Source organism: Ascaphus truei, unplaced genomic scaffold, assembly GCF_040206685.1.
Source record: "Ascaphus truei isolate aAscTru1 unplaced genomic scaffold, aAscTru1.hap1 HAP1_SCAFFOLD_1040, whole genome shotgun sequence".
Classification (NCBI taxonomy): domain Eukaryota; kingdom Metazoa; phylum Chordata; class Amphibia; order Anura; family Ascaphidae; genus Ascaphus; species Ascaphus truei.
Window position 1 is genome coordinate 2,630 of NW_027453905.1, and position 21,668 is coordinate 24,297.

Below are 21,668 nucleotides of genomic sequence, written 5' to 3' on the forward strand. Positions count from 1 at the left end.
GCACCAACTCTACCCTTTCAATCACCTAAGACCTAGTGGCTGCGCAGTCACCCCTACACATACACACGGCCGTTGGAAGCAAGAGAACTGATTAACGTATTTGGACACGGGGTGGGAACACCCGGTGGTGGGATTGGGGGGAAAGTTATTGTTGGCGTCCGCCGAGGCGCAAGTTATTGTTGGCGTCCGCCGAGGCGCATAATTGTGGACGTCCTCCGTGGTGTGTTAAATGTTGTGTACCAGCGGATTGGAATGTCATGGCATGCAATGTATCGTAAGGTTGATTTATCAGTAAACAAGATTGGTTTTATAACATGGTCGTGTGAGAGAAATTCTTGTATAGAGGTCCTGCGAAGACTAACTCCCCCTTTGGCAGGATCTGTCACAGGTGGAGGCGCTGCACTGAACATACATACATACATACATACATACATACATACATATTGTATGCACCCCAGGCTCTCCGTGGCAGAGGCTCAGGCCCTGTGAGTCAGCAGGTAACACAGCACAGGGTAACAGCTTGCCAAGCGATAGGAAGCAGGATTACACCTGGAAACATCTGGATACAAAGCAGAATAACAGACACCTGGCCATTCAGAATGGCAACATCTGGAAAAACTACTTCAATGACCTTTACCAAGAAATCCCAGAAGAAAACCTGACACAAGAACAAAAACAAATACTCACCAAACAAACATCACTGGAGAACACTATAAAAGATAACCAAAACCCTCTGGACATAGCAATCACAATCCAGGAAAAAAAAGAAAAAAGAAAACTAATAAAAACCAAGAAAGCCAGCGGACCAGATGGCATTCTACAAGAGATGCTGAAGTATAGCAATCCTTCTATACAAGAAGCAATACTGAAAATGTTCAACCTGGTCCTCACTACTGGCTACTTCCCTGAACTATGGAACGAAGGACTGATAACCCCTATGCACAAGAAAGGAGACAGGCTGGACCCATCCAATTACAGAGGAATCTGTGTCAGCAGCACCCTGGGGAAACTGTTCAACAGCATCTTGAACAGCAGAATCCTCACCTTCCTGACAGAGCAGTGTACTGAGTAAGAGCCAGACAGGCGTCCTGCCAAACCACCGCACCACGGATCACATCTATACCCTACACAGCCTGATTAATAAGCACGTCCACAACACCAACAAGGGCAAAATCTTTGCTTGCTTTGTGGACTTCAAAAAAGCCTTTGACTCCATCTGGCAGCAGGCCTATTGCTGAAAATACTAGAGAGCGGAATAGGGGGGAGAACATACGACACAATCAAAAGTATGTACTCTGAAAACAAAGGCTGCGTGAAAGTTAATAACTAAAGGACAGACTTCTTCCATCAAGGCCGTGGAGTTAGACAGGGCTGCAGTCTGAGTCCCACACTTTTTAACATTTACATCAATGAGCTCACAGCAGCCCTAGTATCCTCCTCAGCACCTGGGCTCAACTTGGCTGGAACTGAGATTAAGTCTCTTCTATACACAGACGACCTGCTCCTGCTGTCTCAAACAGAACAAGGCCTCCAACAGAAACTGGCAATACTAGAAAAATTCAGCCAGACCTGGGCACTCTGTGAACCTAGAAAAAAACAGAATAATGGTATTCCAGAAAAAATATAAAAAACATCCAACCATATCGCAATTCACACTGGACGACAATGCACTGGAACAGACAGCGAGTTACACATACCTAGGTCTAACAATCAGCTCATCAGGGAAATTCAGCCTGCCCATAAATACACTGAAGGAGAAGGCCCGCAGAGCATTCTACACAATAGGGAAACAGATGTACCACCTCAAACCACCAATACGAATCTGGATGAAAATATTCAACAGCATCATCACACCCATCCTTCTGTATGGCAGCGAGGTGTTCGGCCCTGTAACATTCCCAGACTCCACAAAATGGGATACCAGCCCAACAGAAATACTGCATCTGGAATTCTGCAAACACCTTCTCCAAGTACACAGGAGTACATCAAACAATGCATGCCAGGCTGAGCTGGGCCGCTTTCCTCTACTGCTCACTGGACAGAAGAGAGCACTGACATGCTGGGCCCACCTAAACACCAGCCATCCACAGTCTTACTGCTACAGAGCAATGAGAAGCCAGGACCTCCTCACTAAACCCTGTGCCATCAAATAACTTGTCCTCTCACTCCAAGGACAAAACCCCACACAGATCAACAACCTGCCGAAAAAAACAAATCAACTCAATCGCCAACGAAATGAAGAAGCAGTATGTGACTAGGTGGGACAATGAAATCCAGCGCTCAAAGAAGCTGGAAACCTACCACAGTCTACAGAGAGAATACACTCTGGTACCCTACCTACTGAAGGTAAAAGACCCAAAGCAGAGACAGACCCTGGGCCAGTACAGAATAAGTGCCCACAGCCTAGAAATAGAAACAGGCAGACACAGACACAACTGGAAGCCCCTGGAGATGAGACTGTGCCAAAGATGTGAGCTAGGAGAGGTAGAAGATGAAACACACTTCCTGTTGCGTTGCACACAATACTCTGAAATGAGGAGTGCCCACCTAGAGAAACTCATTGCACTTATCCAGAACTTTAATAATATAGAGGAGAACCAAAAAATAGCGATCCTCCTGGGAGAAGATGAAACCACAGCAGAACTGGCTGCACACTATGTCAGCACCTGCCACAGGCTGAGAGATGCCCACTAACCCCCACACCCCTGTGTGAAACTGTTACCCATATACCGTGCTACCATTATACCCTATCCCCTAGTATTCACGCGAGGGCGAGACAGAGGGCGGGACAGAGGGCGAGACTTCAACTTACACACACACACCCCCACTTACACACACACACTCCCACTTACACACTCCACTCTGGTATGCTGCATCTCCCTCTCCCTCCTCACACACAACCACACTCTCTCTCTGCCACTTACACACACACACAGACACCAAACCCCTCCCCTACGCGAGAGCGAGTGTCCGCCCTCTCAAATTCCTCTCTCTCCCTCTTATCAGCGGTGCCGACAGGAGATGAAATACAGCAGTGACCGGATGGATGCTCTTATGTCTGAAGCCGGCTCACTGGAGTGGTATGCTGCATCTCTCTCCCCCCCCCACTCTCTTACCTGCCATGAGTGAGGAAATCCAGCCTGGGGGGCTCCCACCGTCCGCCTCACCCAATATACACACGGAAACAGAAGCAACACGAGCAGCACTTCCTCCGATCTCCAGGCCTCTGGTCCCGGCAGTTGCTAGGAGATCCTTAGTGCGGGAGGGCGTGCCTGTATGCGCCTGCGTTGGTGTGTGGTGTAGCGTCACTGCAGTGCCTCCAAGGGATGTCTTCGGCTGGGCTATCCTTCCGGCGTCCCGCGTTGCTAGGTGACCCGCTTGATCGTGTCCCGGCATCCTGAAATGAGCCACAGCACAGCAACGGCACTCTACAGGGGGTTAAATGCACTCCTCCGGGCGATCGGGGGTTGCATTTGTTGAACACTGGCCAAAATCATGTGTGTGCATGGTCCATCTCAGCTTCAAACACTCTCCGGATTGGACAGCTGATTAAAGAGACAATGCTGAATGGCCTAGCCGCCCCCTCTCCATGGTTTTGTATGAGAACCAAACCTATATAAGCCCAGAAAGACTTCCAGAGATTCAGAAAAACTCTGCGTCCGGTGGAACCGTTTGTTGACTGTTTTGAAGCAACATGCTCCAGCTGCTGGAGGTCCTCACCCAAACCTTTCTTAGTTCCAGAGGCCTCACAGTCTGCAAGAACTTAACCACAGGATAAGCAAGCTTAAGCGACATCATGAACTCTAGTAAGAGTTTATGTTCTATGTTTTCCCCTTTTAATTTCTATTGGGCTAGGTCTGTACTATTACCTGTTCCTAATAACTTGTCCCCCTAGGATCCCTAGAAATGGTGTGATCTGCAAGCGGGTCATGACAATGCATATGCAGAAAACACGTCCTCATCAAGCTCTTGCAATATCCACAACTGGGTGTCGTCTCTCAGACAGAGGTAAATAAGGTTTATGTGCAATGCAGCAAGTAAAGTGTGGCATAGATTTCCATATCCCAGTGGTCAGCCAACTACGTTACAGATGCACATCATACAGATACAGTTGTATTGAGGCATACTCACAGACACCATGCAATGCCGATTTGGCAACCAATTGATTCCTGGCTGGCGAGAGCTGCGGACCCCTATTTGTAGTAGCACTGGTACTGCTTGTTGACTTCCACAATGGAGGTTGAGTATTGCCGGTAGACCGTGTAATCTTCAGCAGCACACCTTCAATTATAAATGCCATTTACAATGAATGTGTTATATTACATACAAGCTTCATTACCCTGTCAGAGAGACGACAATACGTCCAAGGGGTATGGACATTCCAAGAGCTTGATCACAACTGTTATAATGCAGACAAATACTTTTTGAACTCAGAACAGCTCAAGATACTTCAACAAGTGGGGCGGATTACTTGGCACCGAAAGTCCCCTATGGCCTATTATGGAGACTGAACCAAAACAACATTGTAATTGTGCATTAGGTGAGACTTATATTTGTTTGTTGAAGGGCATTCAGGGAGACATACTTCCAATTATACCACTATCCTGCTTATTATTGTAGTTTCTATGCACCTCCTATAGTTTTTTTTTAGATTTCTGAGGCATGAAGAAGTGTGGTAACTTTGCAACATAATCCTACATTTCCTATAAGGATATGTAATGATAGCTTAAACTTTTCATAACTGTGCATTGTACCATAATTTACCACATCATTGTTTTAGCATAGCACAAGTATCGCCAGTGTATATTCCTCTCCCCTGTGCCTTATTCTGTCTGGTGTAATTGCTAATTTCTGATTATAAGACAATGATTAAAAGATGGGCCAATGGGGATCATATTAATAAAGGTTAACCCATTGTCCCTACCTATCTTAAGGGATCCTCAGGGGGTTAACCCAGTATCCCAGAGAATAATGTGATTGGGTTTATGTACCTCCCTGATTAGAATGAGTATGTTTTGCTGCTGCCCATGTGTGCAGGGCTGGTAATCACTCAGCGAGCCTGCACACACAGAGATAGGGTTCTGCTATCAGGAATGTGGGTGGGGAAGTGCCCCAGCCATTGTTAGGAGTGGGGAGGAGCGTTGACTCAGGTCTGGGGAACAATGTCTCACCGAGTGGCGCTATTGTTCAGTCCAGATTCTGAGGCGCCTATCTCTGAGGGATAAATTGGGTTGTCTTGGGGAACCGTTGCTGGGTATAAGCCCCGTAGGTACAATTTCTATTTGTCAGTTTGAATTTCCCACACCTCTTCAAACCCACCTCTGTGGGGTGTCTTAGGGGCACAGTCACCTGCTGTGTCCCGGATTGGCCGATCAGACGAGCCTCTGCTCGGTGATTAGTCAGCACCCCGTCTTCCATGCTTTGCTATTAAGACAGGTAACCTATGTAAAGACAGAAAGTTACTCCCTGCACTTCAATCATTGGGTAGCAATAAATGGGGAAATAAATATACATAGTGAAAACTAAATCTAGAAGACAAAGGAGACTTTTGATTACATCCTTTGATCAAATTATGCCAAGCTTGGTAACCAACTTCAAGGTAAGTCTCAATAGCAGGTCCCTATGCTAAATGCATATACATGTTCTGTGAAATATACCCTGTAAAGAGCTGCCAATTTCTCATTACTATGCCATCCGAGGTTTGTGCCGGAGATAAACCAAAGTGAGGCGTGTAAGTGGAGGAGAGCAGGCGATTTGAACTTGCTATAGTGCAAATATCATCCCTGGATTACTGCGCTACCCACAGCAGACGGAGCGTGGAAACCTCCCGGGTTAGCCTTGGAAGCGGCGCCTGGCACCTAGTTGAGAAAGGATTCCCTGTTTGGGTGTATTTGTGCCCAAACTGTGGGTAGCGCCGTCTGTCGACCTCATTCAAAATGTGTGTGTGTGTGTGTTCCCGATGTTAAGTGTCCTTGTCTCCTGTGACTGATATCACAACCTGCAAATAATATTCACCTCCCCAGGACCAGCTGTGAGATGAGGGCCGGATCTTTTCCTGGGAGTGCGTCTGTTTCTCTCCTGGGCTTTGCATGCACAGTAGACCGTTGGCATCTCGTTTCTCAAGGTTACGTTTCCTAGACAATGGAAAATTAAATAGAAACGTGTTATTGGGAGTTTTTAAAACCCACTATTTTGGGGTGGGGAGGGGGAGATATTTTGCACACCCACAGGTTCCTAGTTTATGGTTGTGCTACTCCCCAATGTTGCTGTGATTAAGGATAAACAGCTGCTATAAAAATAAGAGTTTTCTAAGAGGTTTCAAATACGATGTTATGTCAATGTTTCTCCATAAGAGGAAACATTGAGGAATTCAAAATAAAATGTAATATATAAATAAAAATAAATATAAATAAAAAGGCAAAACCTACATCTCAGATAACAGATTTGTATAATGAGTCCATTCACTTCTCCATCTCACCATTATGTGTCTGTAGTGACGATGATGGGATAAGCTGCCTAACCAGGATCACCTTACAGTGGGGGATTTGTGGAGACTAATTAGCAGAGAAATCATTATCCTCCTGACAATGATGGATGACATTAAACTATGAGGTCACATAGAAAGCTATCACAGAGCCCTTACCCCACCTCCTCCCACCCCCTCCGCACAGCGCTAGGTACATGGCCGTCGCTGCTTCTCCTCTTGCTCCTCCGTCTTATTACATGAACCACATTCACCCACCGTGCAGCCTCCGAACTAAAGCCCGGTGCGCGGGGGATCACGGGAGATGTAGTTCCGGGGAAGTGAAGCTGGGAGTCAGGGACATGCATAGTAATGTATTGCAATGGAGACCTTACTGCGCATGCCCATTAACAAGAGTCTCGGTCACCATAGAGATGATAGACGATGCACTCGGCGGCCATGATTACTTTGGGCAGATCCCATTGAGAGTAATGATAACTAAGGGCAGAGGAATGAGGCAACCAAACTGTGCAAAACAATGTGACTGGAATAACATGGGATCTTTGAATGAATATTACGGAGCTTGGATTTAGAATAGAGACAGTAATTGAATAGATGTAAAAGTTTCACAAGTGATGTTGGGATAGTGAAGGAACAGCCCAAGTGTTTCTTATTAATGCGAGTTATACATTTGTGTTTTGCTGCCTTTCTCCCTCTATAGATGTTATGGGGAATGTGGCATCTCTGGCAGTCTCAGCACCTGTACATGTATTTGTGTGTTTTGCTCAGTGATCATTTTGCAAATTCAGGATTTTACTCAATGTTTTTCATTACATTATGGGCTATTCAAGGGATTAAACCTAAATGTATCAAGAATGATGCAGCAATGTCAGAGTCCTATTGATTTGGACTTAATTCACACCAATTCTATTAAGGGAAGCCACACAACGTGCAGTGTGTCACAGAACTATCTGGGGGTGAAACCTGATTCAGATCATGTGAGAAATCCAGGTCTCCGGGATACACGTTAGTGCCAATGCAATACCGCCACCGTGTGGTGTGTGTGTGAATGGCAGATATTAAATCCTTTGGCCCTTTTTACCTTCTCTGTATATTTGTGTTGCTTTTTTTTTTTGTGTGGTTTTAGGATTAAAAAAAACAGGACGTGATAAATATTTGCGATTTAGAGTTCTGACAAGTTATCACAAAACCACATCAACTGCTACTGAAATCTGAGGAAACACATGTTGCTCAGCCTTGTTTTTATACTAAAAAGGTGCAATCCCTGATAACAGATTGAACAAGGTGACAATAGAAGCCTTTAATGTAACATCCCAGCCTATTTAATGCAGATTTGACCGATTTCTAAATTAATGTCCAACCCAACAGGACAATGAGAAATATCACTTGTTACATTTATGTAAATGGAATAAAAAATGTGCGACAAACTATAAAAGGCCAATTTTGATAATGCAAATGAATGTGCTCGTATCTAACGCATGTGGCAAACACGGATTGCATGGCCTGTTACTAATCCCAAACTGCACTAGGATTTTCCCCCGATCAGATGCGGTATATACCATGCGGGTGTGAGGGCATCATTTCATGCACACTTATTCTGACACGTGCACATATAATCTGTATTTTAGTGAGGCTCAAAAAAAGTAAATGAGGGAAAATAATCGCAGGTTATTAACCCCAAATCCCACTTCCCGAGCACGAACTCCATTACTAACACAGCAGCGCCACCCTGTGGGATGTGTGTGAACTGCAGATTATCTGAAGGGGATTCTCGGCGATTGTCACTTTGTCTGCGGTTCTCCCGCCTCTTACTAACAAAACAACACAAGTGCAGCAAACACGTGGCTGGGTAGGAAGCCAGAAAGAGCTAAAAATACATCACATAAGATACTTTATAATATATAATAGCTACAAAAGCAAATAACTGAGAAAGTGCAATGTATAATAGAACACTTCCCGTTTATCCCGAGCACAGATGACATATGAGCATATCTCTTATAGTGATAAAGTGGGTGGCTCTTAGAAGAGCCTTTGTGTTTGTGGGTCAGTGATGAGATCGGGGTTACTTGGCGCTGGTGTACTTGGTGACCGCCTTGGTGCCCTCGGACACGGCGTGCTTGGCCAGCTCTCCCGGCAGCAGCAGGCGCACAGCGGTCTGGATCTCCCGGGAAGTGATGGTCGAGCGCTTGTTGTAATGAGCCAGACGGGACGATTCCCCTGCGATGCGCTCGAAGATATCATTCACAAAGGAGTTCATGATGCCCATGGCCTTGGAGGAGATGCCGGTGTCAGGGTGAACCTGCTTCAGCACTTTGTACACGTAGATCGCGTAACTTTCCTTCCTGCTCTTCCTACGCTTCTTCCCATCCTTCTTCTGGGTCTTGGTCACCGCTTTCTTAGAGCCCTTCTTGGCCGCTGGCGCAGACTTGGCTGGTTCAGGCATGTCGGGCGATGCTTCCTCTCCAAACAGCAGAGAAACAATGTCACCTACTGACCGTTCTGTTCTGACTGACAGATTAAATCTGTCAGTGGTGATATTGGATACCGAGGCTTGAGCCTCATTACTCCAAGTTCTCTTGTTGAGTGTATTGTCGCACTCTTTAGGAAGCTTCTTGATCTGTGTTACTTGCCACAGTTGAGTTGGTTTCACAGGTTCAGCGCTGTGATGGGTCGTGGGTAGCGGTCAAATGGGTTTGCAGAGATCGCAGCAAGCTTCTTGATCAGCGGGTTTGAGTTCTGGTCCAGTTCCTTGTAGAATTTCTTGTTGAGCTTCTTTAGATGTTCATCTAACATCTCGATACCCAGATCCCTATGAAGGTCTGCTATTCTTGTAGGAAGTGGAGCGTTGGACGCAATCCGCAGCGCCTTGTTCTGTAATTTTTGGAGAGATGATCTTTGATGTTGGTGGCAACCACTCCACACCGGGGAGGCGTATGTCATTGTGGGTCTAATGATCGCCTTGATCACATTGACTTTGCTCTTGATGGGCATGGTCCTTGTCTTCAGCAGAGGGTACAGTGCTGCCAGCTTGGTTATTGCCTTCTGTTGAATCTTCTCAATGTGGTTTCTCCAGCTTAGTTTGCTATCTAGGATTACACCTAGGTAAGAGCTGTTTGGCTCCCATTTGACAGCCTCTCCGTTGAGGGTGATTGGCGGGTGTGCCTTGATCCTCTTTTTGGTAAACAGTGTAGCTGTAGTCTTGCTGGAGTTCAGTCCTACTTGCCAGTCGCTGTACCATGTTGATAGCATGTCTAGTGCTTTCTGGATGTTCTTAGCTACTTCTTTCTCTCTGAAGGACTGGGAGATGACTGCCACATCGTCTGCGTAGAGTGCCAGTTGAGTCTTGTGGAGGTCTGTGGGGATGTCATTCATGAAGAGGTTGAAAAGGAAAGGTCCCAGGACTGATCCCTGTGGCACGCCAGCGCGGATGGGGCGTGTTGTTGAGAGCTCTTCCCGCACAGCCACGTGGAATGTGCGCTCCCGCAAGTAGCTTGCAGTCAGCTTAATCAGGTAGTTTGGGAATTTCAGGTTGATCATTTTGTGCAGTAGTCCTTCATGCCAAACTCTGTCAAACGCTTTGGCCACGTCCAAGAAGACAACTCCAGTTGATTTGTGGATGTTGAATCCATGGCTTATTATGTCAACGACTCGCAGCAGCTGATGGTTGGTTGAGTGGTCCTTCCGGAATCCAAATTGCTCCTTTAGTAGAATGTTTTTACCAGAGGCAAAGTGGCGGAGGCGCGTAAGAATAACTTTCTCCAGGAGTTTCGACAGTCCAGAGAGCAGGCTTATCGGACGGTAGTTTGCAGGATCCCTCAGTGGTTTTCCAGGCTTTGGAAATACAATGACCTTGGCTTCCTTCCAGGATTGAGGAAAGTGCTGGAGCCGCATGCATGCATTGAAGATTTCTGTGAGGCATTCCATGGCTGCCGGCGGAAGCTTCTTGATGGCCAGGTTGGTAATTCCGTCACTTCCTGGTGCTTTGCCATTTGCCAGCTTTTCTGCAAGTTGCGTTATCTCAGTCCTGGTGCATCCTTCAAGGGTTTCCGCTTCGGTCTCTGGTAGGTGCTCGGTAAGATGCCTGTTAACTCCTTGCTCAACTTCCCGTGCTATTTTGCTGGCTTGGTTAGGCCTAAAAGTTGTCTCCAGTGTGTCAGCGAGAACCTCTGCCTTGTCCTTGTTGCTACATGCCAGGTGGGTCTGGCCCTGGATAGGTGGATTAGGCTCCTTCTTCCCGGTCAGGCATCGGGTCATTCTCCAAACAGAGTTGTCGGATTCCTTCAGCTTGGCTGCTGCGGCCTCCCACCTCTCCCCCCGGTGTTGGCTGATTTGCTGTCGCAGTAGTCTGGCAAGTGAGTTGTACTTTACCAGAAGGTCAGGTGTGCGGAACTTCTGCCACTGGCGTCGGGCCCTGTTTTTCTCAGCAATCGCTTGCTTGATCCCGCTCGGTAGGTCGTAGATGGAGCAGCGTTTGGGCATCTGTTTCGGGACGCTGTGCTCTATTGCATGTTGGACTGCGGTAGTAAAGGTGTTAACAGCATCATCAATGTCTCCGTTGGTGTCCAAGGGGCGGGGGTTTGTGATGTTGCTCAACTCTTCTTTGTACAGGCTCCAGTTCGCCCTGGTGAAGTTGTACCTGGGTGTTTGCTGGTGGGTTTCCATCTCGTCGCCAACAGTAATGGTAACTGGGTTGTGGTCTGAGGTCAGTTCCGCCAGCGTTTCCAACTGGACAGAATGTTTCACGTTCTTCAGTAAGACAATGTCCAGGACATCCGGTGTGTGGCTTGCAGTGCCTGGGTAGTGGGTGGGTTCTGTAGGGCCAGCCACTACAAAGTCACTCTCCTTTGAGTAAGCAAGAAGAGCTTGTCCTCTGGAGTTTGCTGTCCTTGAGTTCCAGCACCGGTGTTTGGCATTTAGGTCTCCCCCGATGATGGTTGGGACAGTGGAGTCCAGCAGAGCTTCCAAGTCTCCCAAATGTAGCTTCACCTTAGGGGGGCAGTAGGTGGCAATTAGTCGCAGTGGTCCTGTTGCAGTCTTTACCTGTACTCCAGTGGCTTCAATACTCCGGAGGGGTGGTAGTGCAATCTCATTATGGCTGACCCATGTGTTAACAATCACAGCCGTCCCACCACCTCTGGCTCCTGTTGCCCGGTCGGTACGGTATACCCTGTGGTTCGCCAGGCTTAGTTTTTGGTTTCCTTGAAGGTGGGTCTCCGAGAGCAGAGCTGCGCATACATTCCTCGATTCCATCAGGTGAAGGAGTTCATCTGTCTTCTTGCTGATACCATTTGCATTCCACATCACGATGACAGAACTGCGTTTAGATGTTGCTGCCATGGTGGTTAGTTTCTGTGCTCCTGAGAAGGGCCGGGATGAGATTCGCTATCATTGTCACAATGGGGTGAATATCCATTCTCGCAATAGCGCTCGCTATTTTAAGGATGATCTCTAGCCAGTTTGTTGGGCTTGCGGTTCCGCCTGCGGGGTCCGGGTTGGCCGCCTCAACGGGGTTGGTGGATGGTGTCCTGAGAGTTTCCGCGTAGGTCTGTCCGTCTGGGTTTTGCATCCTCTGGGTGGATGCCGTGCCTTGGTCTGGGATCAGGTGTTCTGTGGTCCTCTGTCTCTCCGGCGCCAGGCGGGGAAGCTGGTATTGAGTAGTGGGTGTCTTCCTTGGTGCCTGCTCCATCAGGTGGGGTGTCCGCTTTTCCCGTTCCTCTTGCTTTGCTTTTGTGAGGTACGGGCAACCACGGTAGCTTGCCGGGTGTGGGCCTTTGCAGTTTGCACATGTCGCCGGCTCCTTCTTCCTATCTCGTGGGCATTCCTTGGAGTTGTGGTTCTCTCCACAACACACACAGCGTGGCTTCTGGTGGCAGAATGCAGAGGTATGCCCGAGCCGTTGGCAGTTGAAACACATGGTTGGGCCTTTTCTGCCCTTTGGCGCTTCTGTGGTTACCACACAGCTACAAAGCTTGGTAATCTTGGTAAGATCTGCAGGCTGGCTCTCCGGGGTTTCTGCCAGTGTGACAATAAACAAAGGGAACTTCTTGGTCTTGTCCACCGGGGATGTCAACTGGGCTACGCTCTTGACTGGAAGTCCATGTTCCGCGAGGTCGTGGGAAATATCCCCCACGGAGGCGTTTGCTGGTAAGCCGCGAATTACAAATTTCTGGGGCTTTAGGCGCGTCAGTGGGAAGGTGTAGTATTCTATGCCCTGCTTTGCAAAGCAGTCCGTCAAGCTCCGGTAGTCGTCCACAGTTGTGGTAGTGATCTTTGCGTGGTTCGCCCGTGGTTTAACTACAAACGGGGAAGTGCAGTGTTCGGTGAGGATGTCGACAAGGTCCTTGTGGGTCTTCATATTCCTAACCATTACCGGTGGTATGCGAATCTTTTTGGGTGGGAGTGCAGTCTCTTCATCGTTGCACCTGGGCCCTGAGCAGTCATCGGCACCAGCAAGTGGCTCGAAGCGGTTTGATGTTTTGATGCCTTGGTCTTCCTTGTGCTTCTGCATCTTTGTCTTTGCTACCGATGGAGGGGAAGAACCATTGGAGCTATCAGAGTTTGCTCGCCCTCTCTTCTTCACTAAAGTGTAGTCCATGTCTTCTGCAGCATCATGTATTGCAGTCTCCATAGGTGGCACATTTGCCTCTGCCATAATAAGGCGCAGACCAGAGCCACGCACCCGCACGGCGGCGGGCACACGGCACAAATCAGAGCCACACGCACTGCGGCGGGCACACGGCACAAATCAGAGCCACACGCATGGCGGCGAGCACACGGCACAAGTCAGAGCCACACACACACACGGCGGCGAGCACACAGCCCAAATCAGAGCCACGCACCCGCACGGCGGCGGGCACACGGCCCAAATCAGAGCCACGCACCCGCACGGCGGCGGGCACACGGCCCAAATCAGAGCCACACACACGCACGGCGGTGAGCACACGGCCCAAAGCACGCAACGCAGGGAGCAAAAGCACACGGCGCAGGGGGGGCACGGCACCAAGCGCAGGGGGGGCACAGCACAGAGCGCAGGGGGGGGCACAGCACAGAGCGCAGGGGGGGCACAGCACAGAGCGCAGGGGGGGCACAGCACAGAGCGCAGGGGGGGCACAGCACAGAGCGCAGGGGGGGCACAGCACAGAGCGCAGGGGGGGCACAGCACAGAGCGCAGGGGGGGCACAGCACAGAGCGCAGGGGGGGCACAGCACAGAGCGCAGGGGGGAGCACAGAGCACAGGGGGGCACAGCAGAGAGCGCAGGGGGGCACAGCAGAGAGCGCGGGGGGGCACAACACAGAGCGCAGGGGGGCGCAGCACAGAGCACAGGGGGGCGCAGCACAGCGCACAGGGGGGGGCACTGAGCACTGGGGGGGGCACAGAGCACGGGGGGGGGCACAGAGCACAGGGGGGGGCACTGCACTAAACAGGGGGGGGCACAGCACTAGGCAGGGGGGGGGGCAAGGTCGGGGGTCACAGCAAGTCGCAGCTCTGGGCTCAGTACTGCACCCAGAACTCAGCATACAGTGCAATAAAGCTATAAAGCAAAGCGATGGGCAATGACCCACGTGGCAGCGGCGGCTCTCCCCCACGTGGCAGCAGCGGCTCTCCAAACGGGCCAGTCAATACATCCCCGACTGAAACTCCGGAAAGTGGTGTCGGCGGCGGGCGCTGTGATTGGAAGTGACCCACTCGAGGAGTCATCAGCCTCTCCGGTCAGTTCAATGAATGAATGAATTCAATGAAAGGCTCCATCTACATCTACATCGTCTCCGGTAAGGATCTCAATTAATCAATAATCTCCAATGTCACCTAAACCCCCAGCAGCTCTATTTATAGGAGTCCTATGCAAACTAGCAGCCCCAGCATTCTGTTCTTCTATTGGCTGACTTTATCATGTGACCGTTTAAGACATCTTCAGTTTTCTTTCAAATTAGATGATTGGTGGTTACAGGATTATGGAACTGATTGGCTGTTTTCAAAACTGACCAATCACAGAGGAGTTCAGCTGCTGTCTGAGTGTATAAATAAGGGCACAGGGGGCGGGGTTTGTCACTTCTCTTGTTACCCGAGCTGCTGTCTGAGTGATACACGATGTCTGGAAGAGGCAAACAAGGCGGGAAAACTCGCGCTAAGGCCAAGACTCGCTCATCTCGGGCTGGGCTGCAGTTCCCAGTCGGCCGTGTGCACAGGCTGCTTCGGAAGGGAAATTATGCTCAGCGTGTGGGGGCCGGAGCCCCGGTCTATTTGGCCGCAGTGCTGGAGTATCTGACCGCTGAGATCCTGGAGTTGGCCGGTAACGCCGCCCGGGACAATAAGAAGTCCCGCATCATCCCCCGGCACCTGCAGCTCGCTGTGCGGAACGACGAGGAGCTGAACAGGCTGCTCGGAGGGGTCACCATCGCTCAGGGGGGTGTCCTGCCCAACATCCAGGCCGTGCTACTGCCCAAGAAAACCGAGAGCCACAAACCGGCCAAGAGCAGCAAGTGAGCTTCACCCCCGAGACCAGGAGCAGAGATCCCCACATACCCAACACAAAGGCTCTTTTCAGAGCCACCCACAACATCAAAAAAGCGTTATAGTATTTCACATTTCCTGCAGGACATGTTTTTATTATATTTCTATCTCCATTCTAAGTCACTTTAATTGTTTATGATAATAGTTCTCTACATTTGTAAAGTAATGTATAATTAAGTCCATGTATGTGAAGGTGTCAGTTCTGTCATTAGAAACAGTAATGCGTTTGATACGACACTGCAGAAAGCAAATCAATATTTAATACCATAAAGGCACCTACTGTATATATAACTTGGGGGTGAACTTTAATTACCGACATGATGATTTTAAGGAAAAAATCCCATAAAATTGATGAACTGATTAAAGTGCATTTAGTTTGCTGGAACCATAACTATAAAGCTAAACAAAAAAACTGTTTCTAGTTCATCGCTAAATAAATTAAAACAAAGTAGTGTAGCATGGCTAATACACTGTAAAGTAGTGTTTGTTTCTGTTTGTGATTATACAAAAGGCGCAACGTGTTGGTACAGTATTAGGAGTCTATTCTTGAAACAATTTACCACACGGTGGCGCTGTTGGGTTACAAATCGGTATCTTCATTACTTGGCTTGTAAAGGCTAAAACCTGTTTTTATATCGGACACAAATTCGCAAGCCATGAAGGTGTATTATACTGAAAATGTATATAATGTATCATTAAAGACAAGTGAGTAACATTGATGCAAGAACAATTAAAAAAAAAAATATTCAACCAACGTTGTTTACAGATTGCCCTCGAACATGCAAAATCAAGTCATAATATAATTAATGTTGACATGTTAGAAAATAAAATAGCATAATGGTATAGAAAGATTCAATAACCAAAACGCAGAACACATAATTACAGCATCTGGTCTTCGAAATAAACAGCACAAGTTTTTTGGAGGTACAATTTATCAAATTAATTCCTTTATGAGCAAGAACGATAATCAGAATTTATTTTTGTACCACTAATATACTCTGTGCTTTAAACTAAAAATTACAGATCCTGTCCCTTGTCATTTTTTTTTTAAATCTGAGGAACAGCAATGTCATGTACGGTCCATCTGTGAGCATGTGGCCCATATACTCTCTGTCACGGACCGCACACAAGTGAGCATGTGATATGCAACCAGGGTTAATACACACGGCTACTCTAGCCAACTCACCTTTCTCCTGCATAAAGTACTTTCAATATGTTTATATTAACCCATTACTCAATTGCAATCCCATCTATGTGCGTACATCACTGGATAATTTAGGCAAAATATGTAATTATTTACCAGAGTCTCAGGTCCCTGTTCATTATAGAAAAAAAAATTGTGCACTTAACACACAATCAGTTGTAGCTAAATGTAGCAGCAATGAAAATACTCTGTACAAAGCGTGCACCAGTTTATTCTGAGCCCCAACACATTACTTATTAAATGTTTTAATACCCCCGTCCATGGTCAGTCCGGAGTCCCTGGGCTCTGTTCCCTGTATGGGAGCTGGCGGCACTCACAAGCCAATCGGATCTGGACTCAATGACCGGTTGGGCAGCGTGCTGCCACATGCCGTCTAAGCTCTGATCTGACAGCAAGGTATTGCGGAACTGCCGACTGTGCTCTGGCTCATTGGCCCTAGTCATACTGGCAGGGATAGGGTTGTCAGTTTGGTCAGGTTACACCCAGCTTACTTTACTGGTCTCCTCCAGGACATCCAAGGGATGAACTCCAATGTCCGGGGAGTGATGGTTTCATTCTTGGGACCCTGAACAAACATAGTGTCAGAGGTGGCAAGGTCTCAAGTCTGACAGCAGGTCACAGCCACAATGGGAAATAAATTTGGCAAAGAGCCAAGGATAGCGTTGCACCACGAGCAGGAACAGATGAAGAGGGTGTGGTAAAAACATAGTTATTGGCAACCAGAGAAACACACTAACATGTTTCGCTCCCACAATAGGGCACACTCGACGGACACACTCTACCCCTATTAGTGGCACATAAAATTGCCCTAATCAGTTCCCAACAACATGTTGGTGTTATGGCCTGGGAGGTCTCTGCCATTACGGATGCTCTGGGCCATGCCCTAATCGATGAAAACACGGGCCACCTGCAGGGACTTAGGGGCACCATCGGACAGGTGGCAGATGCTCTGGCCCAAACATATCAGGTTTGACAAGAGTTATGACCGTGCCAGGGTCCAACTGGCTGGCCACCATCATAGTGCTGATGGTATAAGGGCACAAATATTTCAACCGCACAATGATCTGCTCTAGCCCAATGGTGGCTCCTCTTTGTGTTGCAGCACAGGCAGCAATCTCGGCAGCCTCGGAGACTGGGACCTGGGTTGCCTGGGTGATATGGTTGGTCACCTGCTATTGCTCGAGCATGGGAATGTGACTTACCCTGGCGTTTATATGAGGAGCTGGGTTGTGGTTCCCATCGCAGGTGGATCGGTTCAAAGTGCAGTGGGGCAATCCACCCTCGGGTGGCACGCCCTGTTGAAACCAAAGCATTGCCACTTATGGGTAAACTTGGTGGTCGGGTTCTGGAACTAGGGGGCACTGGGCAGCTCCACAAAGATGCATCGGACCTTGGGGTTTATGTGTGCCGAGGAGGTTGGTGGCCAGGAACTGGAACACTCGGTTGGGGTTGTTGCCAGAATAGGAGTCGAGCCGCCATGAACTCATCCGTAATCTTTGCAGTTTGCTGAGCCATTGATGGTTTGCCATCCATAATGCATTCACTCACCTCCGGGAAATGTTTGAGTACAAATTGCTCCTTCACGATTAGGTTAAGGAATACATTGAAGGTACTCACTGAACACACAGTTACTCACCTCTTTGCATGATGGGCTGACCGGGCCACAGAGTCAGTGTGCAAATCCTTGGACCCCTTGTGCATGGCATGAAACTGGGTCCAGTAAGTCTCGGGCGTGATCTCATACTGAGGCCAGAGCAGTGCTTTTACCACCTGGTAGTCACCAGCATCCTCCCAAACCATTGCTTGATAGGCTTCCATATCTTTCCCACGCAGCTTGGGGAAGAAGCCTGTCACGGGAGACCAGATTTTTTAACACACTTCGCCAACTGGGGTCTGAGGGAGAAGAATCTAGCCTCAACTAGGTGCAGGGGACTGCTTCAGTAGATTTGCCCTGTACAGCTCCTTCTCAGTGCTATTGTCCCAATAGCACTATTTAAAATCCCGCCAGTTGCCTGTCCGATCAGCTTCAAAACGTGTCTTGTACTCTGATCGGCTTCTCCCCTTACATAGCTCTCGGGCTCCTATACTTTTCATGGAGCAGGGGCAACCAGCCAATCGGAGGACGTTGTCTTGTCCGGCTGTACAAATCAGAGGAGGGGGCCGGCTTAGTCACTCTTGACCGCCCCTCGAGTAGGGAGGGTCTAGCGAGTGGGAAATTTGAAATAGCCAATGGAAATTGTGCCTATGGGACTCAGACCCGGCAACGGTTGAACTAGCCAGCCCCATACATCCCGCTGGGTAGGCACCTCAGCCTCTCAGGTGAAAAAAGTATTTGCACCAACGAGAACCATTTCCCCGGACCTGATTACCATCCCTTCCCTGCTCACCATTGTCCTCATACTCACACCGACCCCACCTTCTGTCACAAAGCAGCTTTTCTCCGAAATGCTAGCAAAACAAAAGGCAGTGCTGGCTGCCTTACTAAATGTATGGGGAACATACTGTACTACTACAGGGCACAAAAGTGCCTTTTTTTTACCGATACAATCCCTGTTCCCAATTCCTACCGTTTTCCCCCTTCTAGAGATTACACAGTGATTAGCTCTTTTCTGGAAGAGGTTACACAAAATACATTATACACAGGCCAAACGAGCCTCACCGAGGTTGCTATTACACAAAGTTTTGGGGTATCCAGCCGGGCTTCATCTTTATTATGTGAGGTAGGCTTCCCCATACCATCAAATATCCCCCTTTAAGATGAAGGCTCTGGGAAAGCTACCCCATCAGGTGTCTCTCCAAGGCTGAAGACCCTGGAAGTCCGTTTATTGGGGCTGGGATAATCATGCTGGGAATGACTATTGGCGTTGCTGTGCTCATTGCACTTTTTTGTGTTGAATGGTAAAATTAAACTCCTGGAGGTCACACCAACTTCCCATTTTCACCTTACACCCGCTGCAACAAGCTAAGGGGGTTGCGATCAGTGATCACAGTGAAAGGCTTCCCGTAAACATGACCTATAACTTCTTGAGAACCCACACATTGTTGAGACCCTCTTTCTCGATTGTGGCATAGGTGAACTCCCAAGGCAACAGCTTGCAGCTTAGGTAGGTGAACGTATCCTCGCTGCAATCCTCACCTACCTGGCTTAGCACAGCACTGATGCCATAAGTTGAAGCATTGGTTTGCACCAAAAATCGCTTGATGTTATCGAGGACAACCAGGATCAGAGCACTGGCTCGAGCATCTTTGAAAGCCTAAGGGGAAGGGCAGTGGGAACAGCGCTAATGCAATGAAAATAAAAAATTAGTGACAATTAGACAACTAATAAATATACATACACCCCTAAATATTGAGGTGAAGGCAGCCAGGAAAAATAGGTGACACAAACCAGAAAACACAGTAAAAACAGATAAACCGGCGCCTAAAGGAAATAAAAATCTGACCAAATATAGTCCGATTCAAAAGGCTGGGATGAGTTCCATGGAAGTGTCCTCAATGTAATCTCAGACAAACAGACATGTAAGAAGACAACATGAACGAGAAAAAAAGGAAAAAAAAAAGATCATAGTGCAACTAAATACAAACAACAAATCACTGATATAGTATGCAAAATAAGACAGCAGTTTAATACAATGATTAAAAAGTAAATATAAAACAACAAACGTGCTTGTTGGGCAGAAACCACTAATGAAGTGATGGCATCCAGTGGGGCTAAAATTGAGACCCTACTTACAGCAATGCTGATATGTATACACAAAAAACAAAACTGTGCGCTACTACCTAACTACCTATAAAGTTTAAATGTATAAATATATACAGTGCAGTGACTATACCATCAATTTAGTGATAAAAAATTTATAAAAAATTAAACCACAACTCCCACAGTGAGATAATTATACATTAAATAATAAGTGCCACATAACCGTGTTGGGGATAATGGCGTCTGCAGCTGTAAACGCAGGGGTGGCTCAGCATTTTTTCGCAGGGGTGGCTCAGCTCAACCTGGCTGCATGAAGGGAAATCCCCTTGGGAGTGAAAAGACTGACGTCCTGCCCCAGAATCAACTGAGCTGCAGCAGCAGAGGGAAGCAAGCACCTGAATCTACAGCTAACAGCTGCCGAGTGGTAAACAGTGTGATACACACTACATGCCTTTTACCAACTTTTTTCATGTACGCAGATATATTACCCCCTTTTTAATTCTATAATATATTGTTGAATTTGCTTCACTATTTGGCGTTGTGCGCTGTTTTCTTTTGTTTCCTGATATGTATACGCCTGTAGCTCAATCACACTTAACACTCCGGGGCCTGGAGGGAGGATGATACAGCTGGACCGCCTAGAGACTCTGCACCGCTGGGAAGCACAACTCCTGTGGCTCCACGCCACCAGCCGCCACAACTGTCCTCAAACGCGGGTCAGCTCTTGGGTAGAAAGCCGCCCAAACTCAGTGCCGCCGAAGGACTCACTGGGACAGTCACGCAGACCAGAGGTCTCGCGATAGTCAATGACGTCACCGCTGTGAGCCGGAACAGGGGAGGGACGCACGCAAGTGCTAAGGGCTCAGACAGCCAAGGCCACGGAGGGAGGTGGAAGGGCTAACAGGGAAGGAAGCCAAAATGTCTCTGCCAGAGAATAATCCACCCTACGCGTCCTTTGCACCAAGAATCGCTTGATGTTATCGAGGACCACCAGGATCAGAGCACTGGCTAGAGCATCTTTGAAAGCCTGTAACGCTGCCCACACTCAGGAGACCAGGCAACTAGCACCAACAGCATCTTCTTTGTTAAATCAGTCATGGCTTGAGCCAGGGCACTATACTGGGGCAAAAACACTCTATAGTAGCAGGTGGTACTTATAAAAGTGATTACCTGCTTTATAGTGTGGGGGACTGGCCAGTCCACTATTGACACAACTTTCGTGGGCTCAGGCTTGAGATGTCCCCGGCCTACCCGGTAGCTGCGGTACAATAACCCCACCATGCCGACTTGGCACTTGGATGGCTTTAGTGTCAGGCCAGCCTCCCTGATCCTATCTAGGACTGCTGCTACATTAACCAGATGAGTGTCCCAGTCATTAATACAAATGGTTAAGTCGTCCAGATAAGCCCTAACATAGCCCTTAATCCCTTCCAGCAACCGGTTGACAAGGCGCTAGAACATGGCCGGCGTTTTCTTCATCGCAAATGACATGACCAAAAATTCTTACAAGCCAAGGATGTTGAAAGCCGACCTTTCCTACGCCTGCTGGGTCAATGGAATCTGTACAGATTCATGGTGGCCAGATACCTGGCCCCGATGAGCTCATCTAAGAGCTCATCCATGTGGGACAAAGGATAGGCATTTGCCACGGTCTGAGTATTAAGCTGACGTTATTTTACACAGAACCAAGTGGTCCCACCCTCCTTGGCACCACGAATACCGGGGAAGCCCAAGGACACTGAGCACGAGAAATTACCCCTAATGCCAT

The 21,668-nt window shown here is 48.2% G+C and overlaps 2 protein-coding genes across 2 annotated transcripts; one reads left to right on the top strand and one right to left on the bottom strand.

The window, feature by feature from the left end:
• Positions 1-8,493: 8,493 nt before the first annotated feature.
• Positions 8,494-8,973, bottom strand: H2BC26 (H2B clustered histone 26). Its single transcript, XM_075581083.1, has one exon. The coding sequence runs from the start codon at positions 8,925-8,927 to the stop codon at positions 8,547-8,549; it is 381 nt and encodes a 126-aa protein (XP_075437198.1). The 5' UTR covers positions 8,928-8,973; the 3' UTR covers positions 8,494-8,546.
• Positions 8,974-14,548: 5,575 nt separating this feature from the next.
• On the top strand, positions 14,549-15,116 carry H2AC25 (H2A clustered histone 25). Its single transcript, XM_075581084.1, has one exon. It carries the CDS (start codon positions 14,574-14,576, stop codon positions 14,967-14,969), a length of 396 nt encoding a protein of 131 aa, XP_075437199.1. The 5' UTR covers positions 14,549-14,573; the 3' UTR covers positions 14,970-15,116.
• Positions 15,117-21,668: the final 6,552 nt, after the last annotated feature.